This window comes from Pristis pectinata, chromosome 23 (assembly GCF_009764475.1).
Source record: "Pristis pectinata isolate sPriPec2 chromosome 23, sPriPec2.1.pri, whole genome shotgun sequence".
In the NCBI taxonomy this organism is placed as follows: Eukaryota; Metazoa; Chordata; class Chondrichthyes; order Rhinopristiformes; family Pristidae; genus Pristis; species Pristis pectinata.
In genome coordinates this window covers 27,650,849-27,677,738 of record NC_067427.1, presented here as the reverse complement: position 1 = coordinate 27,677,738, position 26,890 = coordinate 27,650,849, and the positions used below count along the sequence as shown (strand labels likewise).

The 26,890-nt window shown below is 42.8% G+C and overlaps 1 protein-coding gene across 1 annotated transcript in view; it reads left to right on the top strand.

Annotated features, from left to right (window-relative positions):
- Nucleotides 1–26,890, top strand: part of pnpla7b (patatin-like phospholipase domain containing 7b) — a 251,703-nt gene that overhangs the window by 112,289 nt on the left and 112,524 nt on the right. Inside the window, exons 20-22 of the mRNA XM_052037480.1 lie at nt 5,949–6,062; nt 11,223–11,298; nt 17,816–17,968. Coding sequence (XP_051893440.1) covers nt 5,949–6,062; nt 11,223–11,298; nt 17,816–17,968 — 343 coding nt within the window. The remainder of the gene's footprint in view (nt 1–5,948; nt 6,063–11,222; nt 11,299–17,815; nt 17,969–26,890) is intronic.

The following is a 26,890-nucleotide window of genomic DNA, read 5'->3' as shown; positions in this document are numbered from 1 at the left end:
AACGTGCACACTGATAGCACCAGAGTTCAGGATTGGATCCAAGCCACTGGAGATGTGAGGCAGCAGCTCTCATAGCTGCGCTTCTGTGCCACTATTATATTTTGGAAGGCAGAATGAAAAGCAACAATATAATCTAGAAAGCACAATTCTAAAAGGATTACAAGAACCAAGAGATCTAGAGCTGTGTGTGTATAGTTGTTGAAAGTGGCAGGGTTGGTTGCGAAATGGGTTTTAAAAAAAAGGCATAGGGGATATTGGGCTTGATAAATTAAGGCACAGAGTACAGGAACAAGGAAGTCATGTTGAGTCTACATATAAAACTGGTTTAGCCACATCTGAAGGGTTGTGTCCAGTTCTGGACCATACGTTAGGAAGGATGCAAAGGCTTTGGAGAGGGTGCAGAAGGGATTTACAAAATGATTCCAGAGATGAAGAAGAAAAAACTGCTGGAGGAACTCAGTGGGTCAGGCAGCATCTGTGAAGGCAGAGCGTTGGTCGATGTTTCAGGTCTAGACCCTGCATCAGGATTGAGAGTGTAGATGGGAGATGGCCGGTATAAAGTGGTGAGAGGGAAGGATGAGACAGGTTGGCAGAACTTCAGTTGGACTGGAGAAGCTGGGGTTCCTCCAGTTGGAACAGAGGGCATGGTGGGGAGTTCTGACAGAGTTATCACGAATGGAATCGATTAAGCACAGAGAGAACCACTTCCAGTGGTGCAGGGGTCAGGAACCAGGAGATGTAGACAATGGTTGGCAAAAGAACCAAAAGCCAAAAGTGACATATGGAGAGGTTTTTTTAATGCAACCAGTGGTTAGCATCTGGAGTGCACCTCCAGAGGTCGTGGTGAAGGCAGAATGAATCGTAGCATTCAAAAGGAATCTGGATAAGTACCTGAAGAGAGAGAATTGTAGGGTCACAGGGAAAGGAAGAGGCAGTGAGACTAACTGTATTGCTCTTGCATTGAACCAATGCAGACTCGATGGGCTAAAGAGCTTGCTTATGTGCCGTAACCATTCTATGGGAAGAATCCACAACAAACTTGCTGGATAACTTTCATTCTTGAAATTGTTCTACATCTGTAACAAATGCCATGCAACAGATGCCCAAGAAATGTAAGGCTTCCATACATAATATTTGGGTATATTCAATGCCTATTCAATCTATTATTGGACAAATTGGAGGATTATTTGGATGGAAATGCAGACTAGAGGAGAGGCCATACTGGACCTGGTACTAGGCACTGGACCTGGTACTAGGCAATGAACCTAGTCAGGTGACAGACCTCTCAGTGGGCAAGCAGTTCGGAGATGGTGACCACAATTCCCTGACCTTCAGCATAGCCATGGACGAGGATAGGAGCAGACAATATGAGAAAGTATTTAATTGGGGGAGGGCTAATTACACTGGTATTAGGCAGGAACTTGGGAGCGTAAATTGGGAACAGATGTTCTCAGGGAAATGCACAGCAGAAATGTGGAGGTTGTTTAGGGACCGCTTGCATGGGGTTCTGGCTTGGTTTGTCCCACTGAGACAGGGAAAGGATGGTAAGGTGAAGGAACCATGGTTCACAAGAGAGGTGGAACATTTAGTCAAAAGGAAGAAGGAAGCATATTTAAGGTTTAGGAAGGAAAAATCAGACAGGACGCTTGAGAATTATAAGGAGCTTAAGAAGGGACTTAGGAGAGCTAGAAGGGAATATGAGAAGGCCTTGGCGAGTAGGATTACGGAAAACCCCAAGGCATTCTACACATCCATGAAGAACAGGAGGATGATTAGGGTGAGGGTAGTACTGCTCAGGGATAAGGGGGAAATGTGCCTGGAGGCAGGGGAGGTCCTTAATGTATACTTTGCTTCAGTGTTCACTAGGGAGAGGGACCGAGACAAATGTGAGGTCAGCGTAGGACAGGCTAATGTGCTGGAGAATGTCAGAGTTAAGAGGCAGTGTCGGAGCTTCTGAAAAATGTTAGGATAGATACAGTAAGTCCCCAGGGCCGGACAGGATGTACGCCAGGTTACTACGGGAAGCAAGGGAAGAGATTTCAGGGGCTTTGCGATAATCTTTGAACAATGATCTTTGTCTCCTCCCTGGCCACAGGTGTGGTACCAGAGGATTGGAGAATGGCAAATGTTGTTCCGTTATTCAAGAAAGGTATTAAGGATAATCCTGGGAATTATAGACCAGTGAGCTTTATGTCAGTGGTGGGCAAACTACTGGAGAGGAATCTTAGGGACAGGATTTATGAGCATTTGGAAAAGCATAGTTTTCTTGGGGAAAAGAAGATATGGCTTTGTGAGGGGCAGATCGTGCCTCACGAGCCTAATTGAGTTTTTCGAGGAGGTGACAAAACAAATTGATAAAGGTAGAGCGATGGATGTGGTGTATATGGACTTTAGTAAGGTGTTTGACGAGGTTCCCCATGGTAGGCTCATCTGGAAAGTCATGAGGCATGGGATCAATAGAGACTTTGCTGTGTCAATAGAGAATTGGCTTGCCCACAGAAGACAGAGTGGTAATAGATGAGCATATTCTGCTTGGAGGTCAGTGACTAGTGGTGTTCTGCTGAGATCTGTTCTGGAACCCCTACTCTTTGTGATTTTTTTTTTAATAAATGACTTGGATGAGGAAGTGGAAGGGTGAGTTAGTAAGTTTGCAGATGACACAAAGATTGACAGTGTTGTGGATAGTCTAGAAGGTTGCTGTAGGTTACAATGGGATATAGACAGGATGCAGAGCTGGGTGGAGAAGTGGCAGATGGAGTTCAATCTGGAAAAGTGTCCAGTCATACACTTCAGAAGATTGAATTTGAAGGTAGAGTACAAGGTTAATGGTAGCAGTGTGGAGGAACAGAGGGATCTTGGGATCCAAGTCCATAGATCCCTCAAAGTTGCTGCACAAGTTGATAGGGTGGTTAAGAAGGCGTTTAGTGTGCTGGCCTTCATTAGTTGGGGGATTGAGTTCAAGAGCCGCGAGGTAATGTTGCAGCTCTATAAAACTCCAGTTAGACCACACTTGGAGTGTTGTGTTCAGTTCTAGTCGTGTCGTTATAGGAAGCATGTGGAAGCTTTAGAGCTGGTGCACAGGAAATTTACCAGGATGCTGCCTGGATTAGAGAACATGTCTTATGAGGAAAGTTTGAGTGAGCTAGGGCTTTTCTCTTTGGAGCATAGGAGGATGAGAGGTGACTTGATAGAGGTGTACAAGATTGAGAGGCGTAGACAGAGTGGACAGCCAGCAGTTTTTTTTCCCCCCAGGGCAGCTATGGCTAATACAAAAGGACATCCCTTTAAGGTGAGGGGAGGAAAGTAGGAAAGTTTAGATGTCAGAGGTAGGTTTTTTGTTTACTCAGAGTGGTAGGTACCTGGACTGTACTGCTGGGAATGGTGGTAGAGGCAGATACAATAGGGACATTTAAAAGACTCTTAAATAGGCACATGGATATCAGAAAAATGGAGCATTATGGGCTGTGTTGGAGGGAAGAGTTAGATTGATCGTGGAATAGGTTTGTATAGGTTGGCATATTGTGGGCTGAAGGGCCTGTACTGTGCTGTACTGTTCTATGTTCTATGAAGTAAGCAAAGTAGGAACATCATTCCCTGGCTGGTTTAATGCCAAGGGGTGTTCTTGTTGAGAGTGTCATGATTACAATGTATGTGTTGAACAGACTAATATTTGATGACTTCTTAATGTTTCCTGCATGCTTCCTTTTGGGTTGGAGGATGATAAACAGATGTTAAAAAAGACTGGCAACTAATATAAGTAAGAGGACCGTTATGTGAGGAACTCTTTGGAATTCAGATAGGGAGACATGATGTGGTGAACATCTGGCGATATTGGGAGCTAAGAAAGCAAAATGGGAAAAGTAGGAAGGGATAGGAGGTGATAAATGACATGATACAGCTAAAAGGAAGAGACCTAAATATGTGCAAACTGAAAAAGGTAGAGTAAGAGGATAAGAGGGAATACAAAATGCTAGTGAAACACTGTGAAACTTTGTCATTTACAATCCCTTTGTGTGAGATGGCCTGTTGTATGTGACTAGCAGCTTGGAGTGGAAAGTCTCTCTGTTGTATTAAGCAGCCACACAAGCTAGGAAGAGTTCCAAATGAGTTGACAATTCATGTTGAAAGTTCCTGGGGCTATTTTGAGGACTGAGGAGTTCTTCCCTGTACCCTGGCCAATACTTATTCCTCAACTAACATTATTAAAGCAAGGTGATTTTCTACTTCTAGAATCCAGATGGCAGTTCAAAGTAGAAGGATGTAGGTTGCCAGCAGTCAAAGTCAGGATGTGGGTTATCAGTAATCACTCATCCATGAGTATGTGACCCAGAACTGTCATTGGCTTTTAACTACAGCTTTCCCAGAGAAAGTGGTGAGACAAAGGGTATTAGAAATTTTGTATCCATAAAACCAGAGTATTTTCAGTGATTTTCAGGAAGTTGTCTCATCCATTCCCATGCCTGTCAGAATGGCCAGGGATCCACCTGAGTTTGCAATATAATAGGCATAGTCATTTGTCAGAAGAACAATAAGTGGTGGATTACCTGCCATCATTCTGCCCTCTTGTTAAAGGTAACAAGGTGTGAGAAAAAATAGTATATGCGAATAATGACTAGGTGCTCATTGCTCCAACCTTGGAAATGCCACAACAAATTTGTGCACAGCAAGCCTCTACAATAGTGTAATAATTATTGTAGATGATCGCAGGGCTTTAGAAACTAGTTTGCACATGAAAAATTATTGCATCCCATTATTATAATGAGAGAAATTAAATATGAAATGACAAGTGTCATTGGAGTTGCAAAGGATGAATGTAGAGAACTTTCTCTAATTAGTCAAAATGTTAGACTGCTTTTAGGAAGAAGTGGAAACTTGCATGGGAAAAAGGCTGCTGCATTGTGAACAACTAAATATGCGTGGGGTTCTATTTGTTAGAGATGAAGGGTAAAAACTGAGATGTTTAGAAGATTCACAATACATCGAATCAAGGAAAGAAATATACAGAGGAGGAAAGGGGCAACATTTTTATGGGGTATCAGAAGCTAAATTGAAGGTAGAAAGTGATTGCTGAAGTGAGTCTGGGTCGGGTTCATACAGTGGTCATTAGAGTGGAATTTATGGTGAGATGAGGAAGTTTGTACTTGGCATTAAAGACTGCTGTAGCTCGTGCACATCAAGGAGTACTAGTTAGTAATCAGCTTGTCTTGGGAAACTGGTCAGTTAAACTAGGGCTTGTATTTTTACGTACATTGTGAAAGATCTGATTGATACAGCTGAAGCAAAGTGTTTCACATAAGTGGTCCTTAAAAGTGATTTGGATTGTCAATCTGCCTCTCCTAACAAAGTGCTGTGCATCACTGCACTAGCAATTGGCTTGAAACTGCAGCAAACTCATGGGACTCATAAAACCAGCAGATAGAGGAAATACTTATTCATCGGGTTGGACTCAAACCAGTCCACAGTCACAGAGAGAGAGAGAGAGAGAGAGAGAGATACTGCACAGAAACAGGCCCTTCAGCCCATCGAGTCTGTGTCGACCATCGACTACCCATTTACACTCAAACTACATCACTCCCATTTCTTACTCTCCCCACATTGCCATTAACTCCCCCCAGGTTCTACCGCTCACCTACGCACGAGGGGAAACTTTCAGTGACCAACTAACCTACAAACCTGCATCACTATAAGTTTATATTTGGAGCTCATTTTGTCCAGAGTGGGAAAACTTATAGTAATTGATGCAGGGCCAGATATTCCAAACCTTATGGAAATTGAGACCGATTAAATAATAAATGTTTTGACTCTGGGCTATCACAGCCCTATGATGCATCCACTGATGTTTTCTTTTCCCTGATGTTGCCACTACATATGAATGTCAATAGTTATAGGCTATGATAAACTTTATTTCTAATAGTTCCTGTTTTCTATACCTAACCCCCCCCCCACAGGTAGAAGCCCTTACTCGACAGCCCTCTGCCACTACTGTACATGCAGTGAGAGACTCGGAACTGGCCAAACTTCCTGAGGGAGCTTTGAACTCCATCAAACGTAGATACCCACAGGTAAGAAAATCAGTCCAATCAGGTAAACAAACTTACCATCTGTTGGGTACATCATCACTGAGTGCCCAAAATTCCAACCTGAAACACCACACCTGTGTAAACCATCATTGAGGAGGAGTTGAGATGCTTGTTTGAAGCTCCTGAAAACAGGTGTATGAAAATCAAAAAGCTGAAGATGCTAGAAATCTGAAACAAAGGTGGAACATGCTGGAAAGTGCTGAGCATGTCTGTGGAAAGAGAAACTGAGTTAATGTTTCAGGTTGATGACCCCTCATCAGTATCGACGGTTGTGGTGAAGGGTTGTCAGCCTGAAATGTTAATGCAGTTTCTTTTTCCACAGATGCTGTCTGACCAGCTGAGTGTTTCCAGTGTTTTAAGAAAGGGTGTGTGGTTTTCATCTTCCTGATCCTTCACTCCCAACCCTCCCAAACCAGGACTGCTTTTTAGTTGTGGGCCAAAATGAGATCAGATGACTCTTTGTGCTATTCAGTCTGCACTTTATCTGTGCTGCTTTGGGCAGCAATCGTTGTGGTTCTGACAGGATCTTTGAGAACAATGGTACTCGCATTACCATTGAGCGAAAGAGGAAGGGCAAAACTCAATACAACAGTACTGGAACATTTGTACAGATTACTGACTGTCAAACTCCAGTTAGAACACACATTCAAGGTTGCAGCCATGGTTGGTAATGAGATGACAATTATTGCATCCCCCGTCACAACACCATGTCAAAGCAGGCTTTACTGCAAAATCAGTGGCATTACACTGCATGACAGGCAGAGTATAAAGGCATGCTGTATGAGGACTGAGTGTAGCATAGATGACTTTGACGTTGGTTTATTATTGTCACTTATACTGAGGTACAGTGAAAAACCTTGTCTTGTATACCATTCATACAGATCAATTCATTACACAGTACATTGAGGAAGTACAAGGTAAAACAATATAGAATGCAGAATAAAGTAACAGGTACAGAGAAAGTGCAGTGCAGGTAGACAATAAGGTGCAAGGTCGTAATGAGGTCGATTGTGAGGTCATCGTACTAGGGGACAGTTCAGTAGTCTTAAGACAGCGGGATAGAAGCTGTACTTGAGCCTGATGGTACGTGATTTCAGGCTTTTGTATCTTCTGCCTGATGGGAGAGAGGAGAAGAGAGAATGTCCAGGGTGGGTGGGGTCTTTGATTATGCTGGCTGCTTTACCATGAGGCAGGAAGAAGTATAGACAGTTTTCTTACGTAGCCAAACCCTATTTGCTGTAAAATATGTATTGAATATAAGGACTAGTCCAAGTGTAAAGCAGTGTTGCACATGAACATGGGCTTCCTAGTCATCAGGGTGATCCTTCAACTTTTAGTATTTGCTTTGTTTTAGTGTTTATAATGGATGGCAAGGTGAAATCCCAATTATTGCACAAAGTATCAGAGAAAACTTACAGCATAGGCAAAGGCATTTGACTCATCATGTCCATGCCTGTTGAGAGAGAGTGGCGTAACCCAATCCCACCTTTTAGCAGATGATCCATAGCCCTGCAGGTCATGGCTCTTCAAGGTAAGTTTTAGATGCACCGAAGATTCCTACTTCCATTGTCCTTTCTAGGCAGCAAGTTCCAGACCTTTATTTCCATCTGGATTGAGGAAAATAATAACTACACTAATTATTAAGTATCGCATTGATCAAGCAGATTAAGACAAAGACTTGAAAATGCTGGAATTCTGAAAGTAGAATCCAAAAGGCAGAGGAAGTTGTTGTTCTTCATCCGGCAGTGGTTAGAATGTTTGAGTAGTTGAGGATGAGCAGAAGGATGTTGTAGGCAAGGATGCAACAGGAAATAAATAGAAGGCAAAGAGCAAGAGGAAATGTATGGAACACAAGCAGCACCAAGGACCTGTTAGCCCAAGTAGCTTGGATCTATGTAACTCTAGAAAGCCTGTTGACAACCAAAAATCAATCGTTCCTGGTTCGGGTGTCCTCCTTTCAAACAGGGATGTACCCTGTCCAATTCCTAGTGTTTTGTGCTTTTCTGTGTAATGAATAGTTTCTTGCCCTTTAGGTAGTGATGATCTGGTTAATATTTTGTGTGCATTTCCAGGTCTGATTGTCATTCTGTGAGCTTGAGTATCAACTAAAGTTCACTTAGTTCACTGGTGAAGTAATTCCTCAGTTTAATTATTGCTTTTAATTAGCTTTTAAATACCTTTTGATAAGTGCTTCTTTACATAACTTAAGAATAGTTGGCTGCTCAGTTATTACCATAATTATAAGAGTTCTGTATGCAGATACTGGTTGAAAGGTGAAAAGTTTTATTTGAATGATGCATGTGACATTTCTGGAGGCATTTTATTCAGTGTGCTCAGCAAGGGGCTTTGTTTCCATGGTAATAGTGGCCTGAGTCATTTCATTTTACAGCTAAAGCACACCTCTTTAGTTGTTTTGCTAAATAAAGTGTTCAGAAATTGATAAACTCATGCTTTCCACAGCTTTCCATCTGTGAAGTTAAGATTGCTATCGTTTTCAAGGAAGTGAATGTGACTGGGTGAAACTTCCAGGAACAAAGTGGTGTCTTGTAGATCACCATAAATGAACAAGTCTGAAGATTAGTTGAAGAGTTAGAAGGTGCATTGCACACTTGTAAGCACTCGGATGGAGTTGGGGATACAGCAATTGGGTTCATTGTGAAACTGAGTGGAGGAAGGCTACTGTGAAGTCAGCATTCTTTGGTCCTTGGATATATAACTTTGGCAACTGTTTCTGATTGCAGTCTTAACGAAAGACAGCTTACTAACCGTGCTCTTAATTTAATCGGTTTGTCAGTGATAGTAGACATTGGGTTCATTGAGTTCAGGCAAGAGCAGTAACTCCGGTAAACTTACCTTATGCCAATATTTAAAAATGGCACTTTTACATTGCCGTTCTTGGTTATGTGTAAAGATCCTTTCAAACTATGAGCAGTTCACAGGAATGGAACCCTGCCGTAACCTGGAGACAACCAGTAATGTGGAAAGCAGACATATAGGAAAGAGTATGGGAAGCAGTTTGATTGGCTAACTCTTTAACAGGCACAATAAGCTGAATGTCAACCATCTGTCAGCATGACAGATCTGATTAGGGGACATATGACCAGTTCATCCAGACATTTTATAAGATCATATGAACAGGGTCTCTTATCGATTATTGAGGTTATATCACTCAGATAGGTCTTAGGACGGTTGGTGTGGAATGTGAAAGAATTAGCACACTGCAGAGTAGTGGTATAATTTGGGAATCAGGTTTTATAGAATTGTAGGAATTTGATATGCAAGGGAGGCCTACTGTGATCAGGTTAACCAAAAATGGGTTTTGGATTAATTCATCTTCCCAGATCTTGGCCTGTAACCTTATAGGTTAAGGCTCTTCAGATGCTTTATAAATGTGGTAAGGATTTGTGCCTCCACCAGCCTTTCAGACAGTGAGTTCCAGATCCCCTCTACTCAGTGAGTGAAAATGGTTTCATCAAATTCTCTATTTATTCTACCAATTAACTTAAATCTGTGTTCTTAATGATTGTTCTCAGTGTTTACCCAATCTAGCCCTTTCATAGAGTAATACAGCATGGAAACAGGCCCTTCAGCCCTAGTCATCCGTGTCGATCCTGGTGCCCACCAAGCTAGTCCATTTTGCCTGCATTTAGCCCGTATCCCTTTAAACCCCTCCTATCCATGTACTTATCCAAATGTCTCTTAAATGTTGCCATAATTTTAAATTCAGTTATATCTTGCCTCAGTCTCCTTTGTTCCAAAGAACATAACCCTTGCCCAACCAGCCTCTACTCTCAACTATAATCTACCACACTGACACCATTCTCATAGATCTCCTTTGCATCTTCTCAAACACTTTTATAATGTGGTTGTAGTTGGTGAACAGAACTGTACACAATCCTCCAGCCCTGGCCTAATTAGTGTTTGGAAAAGTTTGATTATGACTTCTCTGCTCAAGTATTGTGGTCCTTTGCCAGTAAAGGCAAATATCCCATTAGCTATCTTAACCACCTGGCCTGTCTTGCCATCTTCAGGGATCTGTGGACGTGCACTCCTGCATCCCTCTGTTCCTCCACATTTTCTACCATTTATTGCCTTGTTACCTTTCCCCCAAATGCATTACCTCGCTTCTCTGCCACTCCTGTGGCCTCCTAGTCATTCTGTTGGTATCTTCTCTAAGCCTAGAACTTTGTTCTTCTCAACCACACTGACAGTTGTGGTGTTATCAGCAAACTTCGATATGACAGCCCCTACATTGTAATTCAAATCAATTATACATGACGCAAAAACCAAGGGGCATTGCACTACCCCTGCAGGATCCTACTACTTACAACAAGGTAGAAGGCACCTAATATTTAAACGTATTTATACCTGCAGTTGAGTGCCTAAAGTAGTAAGTGCTCCATTTCCCTGCACCAGGATCCTTCACCTTGATCAGTGCTCAGTCAAATAAGACTTCTTTCTTAAGTAAAAGCAGAAACTGCTGGAAGCACGCAGCAGGATGGGCAGCATCTGTGGGGACAAAAGATCTGCTGACCATTTCCAATGTTTACTCTTTTTATTTCAGATTTCTAGCATCTGCATTTTTTTTATTTTCGGTGCTTCTTTCTTCCGAGTTCCGAGCCTTTGAGCAGGCTCTTGTCAGCTCAAGGGATGCCTGAAAGGTGCTGAGAAAGGAAAGAGGCCTTACCTGTAGATGAACTTGAACTTACAGGGAGTGGTTTTAATTCACTTCACATTTCTTCCTCTATGTAAAACAGAAGGGGCACACTTGGTGGGAAACAGCATACATTTTATACACAAGTTATTAATGTAATAACTGCAGTTTTACTGAATAATTATCCTGTTGCTTTTTGAGAAATTATGGCACCTTACACATTCTTCAATTTTTTTTCATTAATAATTATTTGCCATGTTTTTAATTGCTAGAGTCCTGGACTTCAGAGTTCCCTCACCTGAAGTTCACCCCTCTGTCCTTTCAGACCTTCATTTTCAAAGATTGTGTAACCTAACTGTAAAACCCATTGGAATGTTTTATATTGTTAAATGTGCTTTATAGGTGCAAATTTTGGTGTGAGCATTGGTGTATCTTCCAGTAAACAGTCACAAGCTTCCACGTTTAAACTGCCAATGTTTATTTTGAAGGTGGTTACACGACTCATTCATCTGTTGGGCCAGAAGATCCTGGGCAACCTGCAGCAAGTCAGTGGTCCGTTAGCAGGTAAGGACTTGCACTGATCTGCTCCCCTCTCTAAATTGCAATTGTTGGATCAATGGATGTGGGCCATTCGAGTCCTTGCTGACTCTCTCGGCAATCCAGTCAGTCCTTTTCCCCTGCTCTTTTTCCAAAAACCTGCAAACTTGTCTCATTCAGTTATCTATTCAACTCCCTTTTATAAGTGATGATTGAATCTGCTTTCACCACCCTTTTGGGCTTTGTTGTGTTTGAGAAAGACTTCCCTCATGCCACCCATGGTTCTCTGGTTCTTCATTGCTTCCAGCAATGAGATCAGTTTCTCATTCATTTTATTCAGACTCTTTATGATCTTAAACAGCTCCGTCAAATCCCCACTCAACCTCTTTCCTTTTAGAACGATCCCAACTTTCCCAGTTTATCCACATAAATGAAGTTTCTCTTTTCCCAGGATTATTCTATTTAAACCCAAAAGGGCTTCAGATCTTTCCGATTAGTGTGGTGACTATAATTGAACACAAGTCTACTTGTGGTCAAACATGTGTATTTCAATTTATAATGCCTATTATTCTGTTTTCCCCATTACTTTCTCAGCTTATCTTGCAAATACATGCATTGTTTATATATACAGTATGTGTGTACATACACTCTCTCTCTCACACACAGACACACACACAAAACTTAGTCTTGCATTACACCAGTGACAATATTTCAAAAGGTATTTCATTGGCTGCGAAACACTCTAGGATGTAATGGAATAACAAAGGATGGTATCATTTATTAATTTTTTCCTCCATAAATGTGAATAGTTGTTTAATAATACTTAAATTGTTAGTAAAAGAATATTGATTAGAGTACTCTACCATTAACTAGCCAATATTATCAGTTTTATTAGCCACTTGCTGGACCAATTCCAGTGATGGAGGTATCTAATGTCCTTGAGATCTGCTCGGGTATAAAATCAATATCCAACCCGACCACTGCCAACTTGAACCCAACTTGAGGCCAAAGTCTTAAAATTGTTTTGTACAAACCATTCACTTGTAAACCCGAGCCTGGCTCTTGTTACCGGGTTACATTTGTCTCTTGGCATGAGCATCAGCTTGGGGATGGCCACAACTGCTGGTAGCAGACTTGGTGCTACCTGGAAACTGGGGCAACTGAACACATCCCTGCTCGGCTCTAGGTCCCACACGCACCCTTCAGCATTTCCATATTCCCTTACAAAATAGGAGCCTATTCATCCCATCGAGTCTGCTGGCTTGCACAGCAATTCATTCCCCTACTAACCTTTCCTGTGAACTATTCTCCCCACATTCACATCAATTCTCCCACTCGCCTACACTCAGGGGCAATTCACAGGGGTCAATTAGCCTACCAACCCATGCACATTTGGGATGTGGGAGGGAACCCACAGTCACAGGGCGAACACTCAGCACCTGGGTGGCTGGAGCTGTGAGGAAGCCCCTCAACTAATGGTACCACTATTTAGAATAGCAACTGGCCTCCAGCAGTGGCATGGAGCTCAGTAAGATGCAGAGTGGCAGAGGCCAGAATTCCCCAGAAGGAGAGCAGCTGGAGCAGGAGATTATCCATTTGTGCCAGAGCTGCTGGCTTCAGGAATTTTGACTATTCTTCTCCTATCTGCCAAGTTCATACGATTTCAGATCACCCAGCTTGCATTGGCGGGAAGTCTTCAGCCAGTGGCTGCACCTTGCCTACGGTTGTCAATCTTCAGTCCGCTCTGGTTTGACCCTGAGGTTACCAGCTTTGACCATTCAGCACAAGTTCTCAACCCAGTGGGCACTAGGTTGGAGGGAGGTGGTGCAGGGTCAGATGGGTTGCAAGGGACCTTCTCAGAACATTGAGAGTGGGTAACCAGTTGGAGTGCTGGTTTAATTTGTTTGTTTTATTTTTACAAATGGTGAATATTTTGGAATGAAGTCATATGGTGGTGCTCACTGCACTTATTTATAAATTGCCCGATCCAGCTCAGGTGAATGACTTTTTGCATATATGATTGAAACCCAGTACATACAGTTTTTCCTCAGCTTGCTCAGTTTGCAGCACTTTGGACGCAGTCAAAGACTGAAGGTTTAAGCTTCTCAAAGACCAATCTAGACTGACTCTTTAACGCAATGTTGAGGGAGTGCTAACCAATTAGAGATGCTGATTTTGGACGACTTTAAACCAAAGCTGGATTTAAGTGATTTGAGAATACAAAAGAGCCTGTGGCAATATCTGAGAATGTACAGGAAATTCTCTTGCCTCCTTCAATTAGTACCATCCAAACATGTTTACTACTCTATCATTTTTCATTTTCTTGTGCACAGTGTTGCTTTATGTAAATTAGTTTTGCAATTGTCAACAAAAGAAGTTACTGCTTTTATAATCTCCTTCAGAAGTCAAAGGTGCTGTACAAATGTAAATATTTTCTTTAGCTCCAAGCATATTTCCTAAACGTTATCTTCTGTTTGCATCCCCTCTGTACTGTAGTGGATACTTGTGGCCTCTTCTTCACATCAGTGCTTTCCCAGCCCCTCAGTGCAGTAGATCTCTTGGCTTTCTTTGGTCCTCCCTTTCTCCAGTAATCTACAAACCTTACAGTCATCTACCCACTTTTATTTTTACAAGCTCAGTGTGTCTTTGCCCTTGACATGGATTTCTCAGTAAGAAGTCAGTCAGCTGATTCTTTGCAAACCAAGTTTGCTTGTTGAGGTTGACTTTTTTAACATATAAAAGACATAAATGAACAAAGCAAATGTCAGTGTGTCAGAGCAGGTAGGAAAAGTGGATTGGAGATGAAAGCAGATGCAAAGACTTGAAGTTTTTTGAATTGTTGGTGCCTACCCATAAATGTGAACTAACTGCCATCTTTTTACATAGAAAGTGTTGGAAATAATTTGATTTTGAAACGTGGAAGGTCATCGACCCAAAATGTTGATTCCAAGATTCTGGAGGATGTGCTGCATATCACCAGCTTTTTCTCTTTGTCGGATTTCCAGCATCTGCTGTTTTTTGCTGCTTAATTTGAGGGGAGTGATCATGCTGTTGGTTTCCAGGTGTAAAGGAGGAGTTGGGTTGGTGATCTCCCCACAATACCTGCCTCCCAAAACGGTTCATACTCTGTGCTGTTTTCTCCCACCGGACACCTCTTATTCTGTGAAAATCAACAAAAAACTACAGATGCTGGAACTCTGAAATAGAGAAAATGCTGGAAACACTCAGCAGGTCAGACAGCATTTGTGGAAAGAGAAGTTGTTAATGTCTTAGTTCTGACACACTGTCTTGGACCTGCAACGTTAACTGATTCTCTATCCACAGATGCTGTCTGACCTGCTGAGTATTTCCAACGTTTTCACCTTATCCTGTGTTCTTTATTAATGAACCCAGTCACCTAAAGCTCTCAAAAGCATGGAAAGCAAGAAAGGTTCACATGTACAATTGATTCTCTCAGCACCTTCCTGGAATACATTCCCTTTAAAGGGAAGTACATCTTGACTGTTTCTGCAATGCTTTGGGGAGGTTCTGTGAAGGGTTCTGGTAGGTGAGTTTTCTGAAGTTCTCCTTTTGAGACTGAGATGAGAACCAAACACCCACACGGAGGCTGATGAGGGATGCCATCCTTGGCTCTTCACTGCATACAAGCCCTTCTGGGCTCTTTTAACGTTGCTTTTTTTTTTGCTTTGTCTCTGGAATTAACATTGGTTCAGGAGTGACATGCCTGTGCCCACATCTCATAGCAGAAGTATGTTTGCAAACAAATCTTCTGAAAGGTAGATTATTTTTAGTGGGTTGAGCAGATTTGGTAAAATCTGCACTTCGTTATGCTGTTTGTCAAGTAGTATTGCTGCACATAAAAGCAGTCTGAAAGCTGGCTTGAAATGTACTTTTTGATGACAATGGAGTCTATTGAATGCCTATGTGAATCTTCTTTGTTTTTCATAAATTCAATTTTAAGTGCTGTGCTTTATTGACTAGAGTAAAAATTAGCAATCTTTCTTTCTGTTCAAACACATTGTAAAATCTACTGTGCAAGATTTGCAGAAGTGAAAAAAAAATTGACCTGTTTTGACAACTGCTTCAATAATCATCTCGGTCACGGGATTTTACAGTGATTTGCTAAGTTGTAGCCTTGAAACATTAATAATTCTGTTTTGTGGTATGAGTGGTATGAGTACATACCTCCTTTAACTATGTAAAGGAGGATTGGTGTTCAAAACAACACTAAACTTGGAGTTTGACTAGATATATTGGATTTACAAAAAGCATGTCGTTTGACATTTTAAGTTAGTTGAAGGTGGCAGCCTGACTTAGAATCATAGATTAATGCAGCATGGAAACAGGCCATTCGGCCCAATTTGTCCATGCCAGCCATTGGGCACCCCTCTGTACTCGTCCTGTCTTGCAGCACTCTACGCCTAAATGAATCAAGTGCTCATCTCAACACTTTCTCAATGCGGTCAGTGACCCAGCTTCAACCATTCTCTCTGGCAGTGCACTCCAGGTACTCACCACTCTCTGGGTGAAAAGGGTCTCCCTCATGTCCCCTCTAAATTTCTTCCCTCTTATCCTAAACCTGTGTCCTCTACTTTTCTCTGCTCTAATATGGGGAAGAATTTCTTGCAGTCTCCCCTATTGATATCCCTCATCATTTGATACACCTCAGTCATGCTCCCTCAAAGCCGCCTCCACTCCAAGGAGAACAGACCCAGTTTCTGCAGTCTCTCTTCATAACTGAACTGCTCCATCCCAGGCAACATGTTGGTGAATCACCTCTGCACTCTCCAGCACTATCACATCCTCCTATAGCACGGTGACCAGAACTGCACGCAGTACTCCAGCTGAGGTCTGACCAAGATTTTATAAATTGGAGCATAAACTACCTACTTCTGTATTCAATGCCCAACTAATGAAGATCAGTGTCCCATATCCTAACTACATTATCTCTATGCATTGCCACCCTTAAGGGTCTATGGACTTGTACTCCAAGGTCCCTCTGGTCCTCTGCACGACTTGGTTTCTTTTGCTTCCCTAGTCGTGCTCATTTTCTGCTCAGCTTCTGTGTTAGGAACTTGTGAAAGCTCTACTCTTGAGATATGATGCAGTAATTGTACTTAACTCAGTGGTCACAGAATATTTCCATTCGTCCACTTTGCTACCTGCTGCTCCCTAACCATGCTTTCAGCGTTGGCTTGTCCTGGAAACCCACTCCTCAATGATATCCTGTGGAGTTCAGGCTCTTTCTGCTGTGAAAGGTAGCCATGCCCCCTATGTAACCCTCTTCCCAGCTCATTGCCCATCAAAACCATTGACTTTGACTGAAATTCTCCAATTTTCGCAAACGTTAAAATAAATTCAAAAACCTGCCTCAGAGAATTTAATCTCAAACCTCCCCCCTCTTACTCTCTCAACCACCCCTCCACCCCCCCCCCCACCCAGCTCTCAACTTCCCCTCCAATATCAATCTCTCTTCCTACCCCTTTTGCATTCAATTCTGGTTGCCCTGTTATAGGAAGGATGTGAAGGCTTTGGAGAGGGTACAGAAGAGGTTTACTGGGATGCTGCCTGGATTAGAGTGCATGAGCTATGAGGAGAGGTTGGACAAACTAGGGTTGTTTTCTCTGGAGCGACGGAGGCTGAGGGGAGACCTGATAGAAGTTTATAAAATTACATGAGGCATAGTTAGAGTAGACAGCCGGTATCTTTTTCCCAGGTTCAAAATGTCTAATACTAGAGGGCATGCATTTAAGGTGAGGTGGGGGTGGGGGGAGTTCAAAGGAGATGTGCAGAGCAAGTGTTTTACACAGAGTGATGGGTGCCTGGAATGCACTGCCAGGGGTGGTGGTGGAGGCAGATACAATAGAGCTGTTTAAGAGGCTCTTTGGCACATGGATGTGTAGAGAATGGAGGGATATGGACATTGTGTAGGCAGTACGGATTCGTTTAGTCAGGCATTTAATTACTAGTTTAATTAGTTCAGCACAACATCGTGGGCCAAAGGGCCTGTTCCTGTGCTGTACTGTTCTATGTTCCATGTCTATGTACCCCTCTCCTATTCTTGATTTCCACTCCCCCTGCGTCCCTGCTCTCAACCTTCCTCCTTCCCACCCCCTCCTCAGCCTTCTCCTGGCCTCTCCTTCAGTTAATGCTCTTGCTGCAGTTAATACTTTACACCCACCTGGCTCTGGTTCTGACTCTGCACTTCAAATTAACTAGTTCACTGGAAACTACTTTCATACTTTGTCACACCTATAAAAGGGAATGAAAAGAATGTTGAGTAATTAATGGAAATTACATCCAATAGTCTGGAAAACCTGCCAGTCTGGCACCACCAAAAAGTCCTGTGTGTATCGGAGTTTTATTGCAGTTGGTCTGGAGGGAGGAAGGTCCAATGTTTATGATCGGCCAGGTTTAGCAGGTTCTGCTGCTTCCAGCTGTAGCAGGAGCCCCAGCACATTGTGGGTGCTTCAAATGGCTCAGTCAGGCAAGGGCACTTGTTGCTGCATAACTTCAGTTAACTTTATCATTTCTCTTTGTTAAGGACGTGGCTTGGGAATTCACACTGTGAGCAACAAATGGGAATTGGTGGGGAACCCTGCCAGTAATCTCTCCACGGTGGCCATTCTGCCGGTATCCGAAGACGTTCCCATTACTACCTTCACCCTGGAACTCCGGCATGCACTCAGTGCCATAGGTAAGTAACAATTTAAATAATCCTCTGATATACCGGAGGTTTGGAGCTTATGCTATAAAATGGTGCGATGAACAAATTTGACTCCAGTTTTTTTTTTACATACATCACCTGCATCTCTCTAAAGAGCATATGGGTTTCGTTCCTGGAATATGTGCATTTCTGGACCTGCAGTATGCCTTGACCGGTGGGACTTTTAGAGTTGTGTGTTGGTCAGGAATCACATGATGACTATTGTGAGCAGTTAGTTCTCTGAATGACAAGTGAATGATTGCACCAATGGCTATGAGGGAAGGACAGGAAATGCCAGTCCCAAAGAAGTCTACTTTACAGGCTTCATTGTTTGTACATATTATCCTATACTAAAAAGAAATGGTTGCGCAGTCTCCCCCTGCCCACCCCCACTGTAATTTGTATTTTAAAAATAGTATAATAGTGTCACAATGGAAGGAGTCTAGCAAATATTGATGCATTTCCGGAGATTCAAACCCAGAGCCACCTATAAGTTATAGAATCATTGCAGCCATTGGCTTCCTGTAGAGCACTCTAGTGGGTGTCAATCCTCTGCTCTTTCCTCATAATTGTGCTTTTTGTTTTATCTTCAATATTTGTCCACTTCCCTTTTGAAAGCCAAAATTGGGTCTATGTCCACCACGCTCTTGGAGAGCGAGTTCCAGATCTTCACTACTCACTGCTTTAAAAATCTTTTCTTCTCGTGGCCTTCCTTGGTCTTCTGCGAAACACTTTAGCAACAGGGTCGAGGACTGCAGATTTAATGGAAAATTTCTCTCTCCATCTAGCTGTCATATTGTGTGCCTGCATCAGATCTCCTCTTAACACTCTACTTCTAGGAGGGCAATTTGAGTTCATGTACTTATACCAGATATGCAGAAATCTGACTGTGAACTTTGCTGAGGTTGTGAGCTACTTGCCCTACCAGTATACCCACCTCTCAATTCTCTGTATAAACAAATGTAGCGTAGAGTTGGGAACTCTGTTAACCAAGTAGCAACAGTGAGAGCATATTAGCACCATATTTATTTTCCCTTAACTGAATGATCGTGATATGTAATGTTTTCCCTCAAGCAAGAGTTGACCCTGTTTGTGGTTGAGGGTGTTGATCCCCCTCATGCAAAAGGTAAGTGCCAGGTAGAGTAATCAGACCCAGAATGATGAGCTGGATTAGTTTTCACAAACTGGAGACCAGAGGATAGTTTTGAAGAGGAATGCTGGATTACTTTCCTCCCCACAAAGTGGTTTGGATTTTTAATCTGGTTTATCCCCCTTCCTGGGCATCACCTGGCTCAGATGAGGCAGGAAGTATAGATATATTGAGATGTGCATTTGTGCCAGACAGGCTGTTTGAGCCACTGTGTCCTCTCCTTGTATGTTCGTGGAGTAGCGGCAGCTGTGGATTGTAACAAAGTAAATATATTGGAAGTACAAGAGGAATCTTTTTTTAAAAAAAAGTGATATCGTGGTTACAATAATAACCATACAGTTCTGCTGAGGCTTGTGATACCTTTCTGGTGGCTGTGCAGTGGTGTAATTAGTGAGTGATAGCTGTAAGGCCGTGAGATCTTTCCATCAGTAATTTAGTCACGCTGTTGTTCATTGAAGCTGTGGCCAGATTAGCAACATCTCTTTATACAATCAGTGAATCCAGAAGTAAACAAAAGACTGTAAAGCAAGCAGGAGTGTTCACATACAGCCAGACACATCCTTGGGTGGTCTTCAGGCTATAATTGCTATTGCTTGCCCTCCTTCCCCAGAGGTCTGGGCAGGAGGAAATGACCTTTGAATTCAGGAAGGGTTCCTGTCCCACAAACAGCTATTGGTGGACCACCGTTTTTACCCTGAATGAAAGTTGCTCAGTCAGTTGGTGACCACTTCCAAAGTTTCAGTTGCCGGAGGAAACAGTGATGATAGATTTCAATGTAATTACAGGGTTCTTTCAGGTTAATTAAACTACACAGATATGAATTTTATTTTGAAGTGCTCATTGATATTTACTAGGTGATTTCTGAGCAAAGATTATGATGCTACCAGGATGCATAAAATATTCCATTGGATATTAATACTTATGAGATCAATCATGGGTCATGAAAAACACGGGAGTATAATCAAGGTGAATGGGATGACTGCAGTTTATACTGGTTTTTAAGTGATTTAGTCTGCTTTTTATTTTCTTGACAAATGTATTGTCCAAGCTGGTGTCCCATACAGACCATAATTTCCTGAGTTAGTGCGGTTATGGTCCTGCTCCTTATCCATTAAGACGATAATAGCTCTTTAACCTAAACACCAAAATTTCGATGTTGTAGTACGAACACTACAGAGCAGCAAGACTTGGATTTGAGTCCTGACAAATATTAACTGATCTTAATCAGTGCCAAAGTAAGGGTCCTGAAATTGTATTTAATGCTCTTGATTTGGGGCAAGGAGAGAAATCAGTCTGTATATCAATCCTGGCATGTGCTTTTCTTATCAAACAGGACCAATTCAAAGTATCTTCTGGTTGACTATCCTTGCAGGAGAATAGAAGTTGTGTTAGTGAGAGAGTAAAGGGGCAGGAGCACTTGTGAGACAGTGCAATGTTGTGTCAGTGGGAGGGTGAGGAGATAAAAAAAATGGAGGGAGGTATGCAGTGAAAAATCAAATATTGATTTGAATATTCATGAAGATACAATTATTGCATCTAATATGTCGATGTGATTGTGTCAGTGCGTGTGGGGTGATGTTGTCCCCAGTGTGGTTGTCTGTGGGGGAGCAGTGGGACCATTGGGTATGCATAGCTTAAAGGAATGTGGAGGTTTTGTTTGTCACACTCTATTCTTCACCTGTTTCTGCAGAGTTGGCCATGCATGAGTCATTACTCCAGCTTGTTTGACTGTATTCTTCTCCTGCTCACAGGTTATTTCTTTCCAGTTATTAGCTCATTCATCCATTGCTGCTGTTCTTTCTTCCTTTGTTCATTATTCTTACTATGTCTTCATCACTGTTGCTGTCTACTTCTGGTTGAGTTTTGTCCTCCCACTTATCCTCCTGGCCCTTTGTGCTTCTCCCCTGATGTCCATTCCCCATTTCACCAGAGACTTAAACCTATGACGGATTGTCTCCCGCCAACCCCAATAGATATTGGTGAACAACTGACCCTGTGACAATCTGCCTGCCCAGTGTCAACAAACATAGCCCAAGAATTGCAAAATAAGTGGCTTGCTGTCAAGCTATGCGGGTTCTCCCCAGGTTACGGCAGGGTTCCATTCCTGTGAACTGTTTGTAACCTGGTCAGTCCATGAGTTGGAAATGTGGACGTGAACAGAATTCCCACACGGCAGAAGATGCCTGTAGCCCTGCAGCAGCTGCAAATCCATGCTGCCAATACCCCAAACGCTTGCTTGTGTGTACATGCTGTACATAAGTCAGGCATTCGTTTGTAAGTTGGGGAGGACCTGTACTTAGACTTTACACATCTTCAAGGAAAGATCTTGGGTCTGTGGTGTTGCATTGGTCATCCTGAAGGTTCCAAGAGTTGTAAGTATTGGATATTTAGCCAATGTCCCGGGGCTGTGTCCTCAGCTGACCTTTTGCCCCAGCACGGTGTTGAATCAAAATGAGGGACTGCTGCATGATAGCTGTTGTTCCTGATGATAAGCTGTGGCACATGATGACGTAGAATTGTATAGACTTAACTGCACAGAAACAATCCTTGCGTCTCAAGTGCAGTAGGTAATGTGCCCCAGGGCTGACAAATGACTTGTTGTCAGAACATGACAGAAAAAATCTTGTCTGCATGGAGAGAGCGAGAAGGGAAGCTGGGGTGATTATTTTAGAGGAAATAAGATTAAAAGGAGAGAGGGTGTAAGGAGTAACTGTTTCAGTTAGCATGAAGATCAGAAACTCGACACAAATTAGTGATAATTAGAGGGGGAATTAATACATTGAGTTAGTGCGAGGGCACTTCCTGAAAGAGGAATGGAAACCTTTAAAAAGCAGGTAGACATTTTCTTGGAAAAATTATTTTGGGGCTATGGGCACAACCAGAAATGGGATGGCTCTTTCAAAGACCTAGTATCGGAACAATGGGGAAAATAGCCCCTTCTGTATTCTGTGATTCTCCAGTGTTATATAAAGTAGTATCTGGAGCCACTATCGATTTTGTGATTGTGGCTTTGATCAAGAACTGAGGCTTTCTGATTGTACACATGAAGCAAGATAAACCACTGGTCTGTCAAAATGTCAATTGTGATGTCAGGCCACCCCACTGCAGCTCGAGTACAATGACATCCTCTCTATAAGAGGTGCAAGGCTCTATCTATATTCCTGGAAAATAACGTGCTGTTAAAATTTTGTCTGACATTTCATGTCCTTAAACAAATGCCTGTCTTCTCTTGCTATTGTAGTAATCACCTTTAATCACAGCAACAGGGTGTGAATACATGATTTCAGTTCAAGTATTCGTCTCATTTTTAGTTTTGCAATATGAAGCATTCATGTTGTCCTCAACCATATCAATACATCATCTTAAGGCAGAGTTGGGTGGCTGTTTAGTCCTGGATGAGAGAGGGAACTATGAGGGTGAGGGAGGGCATTAGGAAATGGTCACATCTCGGGGTTGATGTTGTTATGGAGCTGGGGTGTGCACGGCAGGTGCTCGAGTTGACCAGGAGGGTGGGCAGGAGGTCTGGTTTGATGGTGGGAGGACTGAGGTTGGAGGTACAGATTGGGAGGCAGGGGAAGTTGAACCAGAAGATATAAAATGGCACCACTCGCTTAATCTTTTGCTGTCCTCAGGTGAAGACCACTTGAGGACCTGCTCTGTCTGTATCTATAAATGGGCACCCTTTCCCTAAATCTTGGGCATCTTGATCAGTTAACAGGTGCCTGATGTCTCCTCAACTGAAGTAAGAACCGAAAGTGCTGGAAAAACTCAGCGGGTTCTGCCACATCTGTGGAAGAGAGACGGTGTGAACGTCTCGGATCAAAGATCCTTCGTCAGAACTTGGAAGGAGACAAAAGAAGCTCATTAAGCTGCAGGGAGGGGGCATGTCTCTGACGGGGTAAAACCAGGGTGACCATGGGGATAAGCTGTAAACCAGGTGATCTTGTCAGTGCGTGAATGGGAGCAGTTAGAGTGAGAACTTAGTCAGTGTAGGAGTGTGAAATGCAGCGTGGGAAGGTATACCCGGCAGGTCAGGTTGGGCATGTCCTCCATTTTGAGAGAGAGAAAGGAGAAAGAAAAATGGCAAGCTGAGCTAATATTACATATTGTGTTTTGTTTAGCTGAGTTTTGCACAGGACGGAGATTGAACCTGCAGCATCTTGATCAAAATGACTCCCCACTGCACTACGTACAAAATTATGAGCAGCAAAGACAAGGGAGATGGTAGGATTTTTTTTTTCCATAATGGAGGGGTCTAAAACTAGAGGACATGGGTTTAGGCTAAGGGGCAGAAGGTTTAGAGGGCATCTGAGGAAGAGTTTTCTCACCCAGAGAGTAGTTGGAATCTGGAGAGTGGGTAGTGGAGGCAGAGACTCTCAACATCTGACAAGCACTTGAGTTGTTAAGGCATAGAAGGCTATGGCTGTTCAATGGGATTAGCAGGGGTGGGTATGTGATGGTCAGCAAGGACGTGGTTAGCCAAAGAGCCAGTTTCTGCGTTACATGACTCCATCTATTGCATTGACCCTGTGAACCATATTAATGTGGATTCAGGAAGCCAACACTTTCTTTCTTTGAAAACACAGTAACACTGGGGCAATACAGCAGTGTTATGTTAACTTAGTGGCTGCCTTTGATACATATGAATAGTGTTTGTGTGTGTGGCTGTGGAATTGAGAAATAGAAATTAGATCTGGCTTTACAGTCTGTTGGTTTGGTGCAGTTAAGAATGTTTTAAATCAAATTATTTTTACTCTTTAATTCTTGGCAGCCCCTAAATAAAATCACCCAGCTGATCTTTCATGGTAACCTCTGCTGAAAGCTGGTGTCTCAATTTAATACATCGCCCTTGCTTAATCAATCAAAGGCAGAAAAGTGTGCAGTATTTTTCATTGGTTAAGTGGCACTAATAATTAAAATTCCATTACAATTTAGACCTGCTGTGGTATTTTTCATCCTTGCATTCTCTGTGAATTTAAATGGGCACAAAGCTGCTTGACTTTTAATGTTACCTTGTGCATTCACCCCCCATCTGCAGTTAAATGGAGCATCATCCAATTATATATGTTTTGTGGGGCATCATCCATCTGACGCATATTCCCAGGCAGTTTGCAAAGCGTAGTTTCCCTGTAAACTCAAGGGCATGGTCCAGATTCGTATCTATCATTGCATTCACTACCTACTTCTTCCTGCGCAAAGTTCTCACACTTCCAACATTTAGTGATGTGTGTTGATCATCTTGCTTTGTAATCAGAATTCTGAACTTCAGTATCCTTAAAATCGAGCTTAATATCCTTTCAAATAAAAAAAGTCATGTTAGTCTCATTCTCCTGCCCTTCCCCATATCCTTGTAATTCCTTTTCCTTTGTTTATATCCTGTTTGAAGGCTACAATTAAATCTGTGCCCATCTGTCTGTCAGGGCATGCCTTCGGATTCATCAGGTCACCTCTGGTTTTCTCGCTAGTCACCTGACATCTGTGCCCTCCAATTGTCAACCTCTCGCGCATTAGAAATAGAGGCCTAGAAATTCATTTGTAGTCTGCTGCCAGAATGTAATTTAATTTTGTCTTTTAGATAAGATAAGATAAGATATCTTTCAGTCACATGTACATTGAGTAAATACAGTGAATGAATCTTTTGCATAGTGTTCTGGGGCAGCCCGCAAGTGTCGCCACGCTTCCGGCGCCAACATAGCTTACCCACAACTTCCTAACCCGTATGCCTTTGGAACGTGGGAGGAAACCAGAGCACCCAGAGGAAACCCACGCAGACACGGGGAGAATGTACAACTCCTTACAGTGGGCCGGAATTGAACCCAGGTCGCTGGCGCTGTAAAGTGTTATGCTAACCGCTACACTTCCATGCCTGCCCGTGTAATGTGTGAAGGCCAGAAATGTAATTGTATGATTCATACCATTCCACAAAATTCAGCCTGGTACTTGAGTAAGTTCCATGTGCTGGTTCACAGAGGATCCATGTGAAACGACACTTGATTTTTAATTTTGTTTGCTGCAGTAGCAGCTAAAATTGGGTTATGCTTGACTGCTTTAGTTAGATTATGGGTCATTTGCAGGGAGCCAAGTTTTCAGAGCTCCCCATTCACCACGGCTGCTCTCTTCAAAGGGCTAATCAGCTTTGCAGTTTGTCTGGGGCATCGGGAGGTGCCCATGCCTGACTGAGACTTGGGAGAAATGATGGTGCCCTTCATCCAGGTATTAACTCTTTGCTACAAGGGGTTTTGTGGTGGTCTTGCTGAGTTGCAGCTCTGGGTTGTGTAGCACAGTCAGATGTAAAGTCAAAGCGAACAAACTTGGGACTCCAGGGGGTGGGGAAGAAGGGCTCGTGTCTGTAGACTCTATCCCAAAGAGTATTCAGGAAGCCATGTTTCTGGATCAGTGCATCCAGAGGTTAAGTCAATATAGAGATCTGATAGATGTAATTTTTTGAAATCTGGGGAGATTGAAAGTCCAATTTGCTGTTGGGCATTGCAGCTGTATTTGAGTGCCAGGGAGGGAAGGGAAAAGGAGGAAGTAGATTTGGGGATAGGGTGGGAGGTGAAGATGGAAGAGGAAACTTCACTAATATCCTTGGAAGCATTTTACTACATCTCTTCTACACACTCTTGAAAGCCATCCATTATTCCCCAAAATGTTCTGCAGAGATTTGGTGCAATACTTTATCTAGGTTTGAATTAGTTTTTATTATTTAGGTTTAGCATAACCTCTTTTGTGTTCTATACTTTTTAAAGAGCATTGGGTCCATTTGGGTTATTAATCACTTTGTTAGCCTATCCTGCCATCTTTGAAATTTAGTGCATGACATCTCTCAGCGTCTCTTTTTGCTTCCCATTTAATACGGCACTGGGAAGTGTGATTAAAGTGGCTGTGGTAAGTTGCTGCAGTGCATCCAGCAGACTTCATGCCCCGTAGCTGCAATAAGCAATGGAGGGAGTCATTTTGAATCCAGGGGCAGGATTACTGATTGAGGAACCTGCTCTTCCCGAGACGACACCCACGAGATGCATGAAAAGAACTGTAACACAAAGCACCAAGTTCAAGAATTCCTTCAACTGGCAAGACGCTGCCTTTTTTATCACTAAAAATGTTAGAGCTCAAGTAATTTTTAACTTGGACATCAGCTTCTCTTCCTTTGGCTAACTGCTGACCTCTCGGCTTTCCTGTTTCTCTGGATCACAGAGAAGGAATTGTCCCAAGTGCAGTTTTAATTTGAGTAAAATTCTAAGTTGCTCCAATTAAAAGTCTACTTGAAAGGTGTATGTATGGGTTCGACAGGCTGTTCCTGGGTTTTTGGCTGCATTACCTGCCACTGACAGTCAGCACTCATTGGCTCCACCTTCTTTCCCCCTGTTTGCACTGGGCACTGGCCCTTCTCTGCCTCTTGCTGCTGCTTCCCTTTTCTCCTTCCTTGCCAATGGTCATTTCACTGCTCTATCCCTTTGCCCTGGCACATGCTGGCTGCTGCTGCTCTACCTTAGTTGCTAACCACCGCCATTCTCTCTGTACTCCTCCCTTCCCACACTCCTCTTTTCCTCACACTCATATTCGCACCCGCACCTCTTTGCTCACTCAAACCCTGATCGAGGATGACCTGCTTCCACCGGTGTTGTGGGCTCTGAGCTGGCTCATGAGGCCAATGTGGGATCCGCAGACTCTTTTGACAGATGGGGCAAGTGATGGCTAACTTAGCACTGGGTATTCTGTGAGGTGGTGTACTCCTACTGCTACATAAGCTGGGCTTCTGT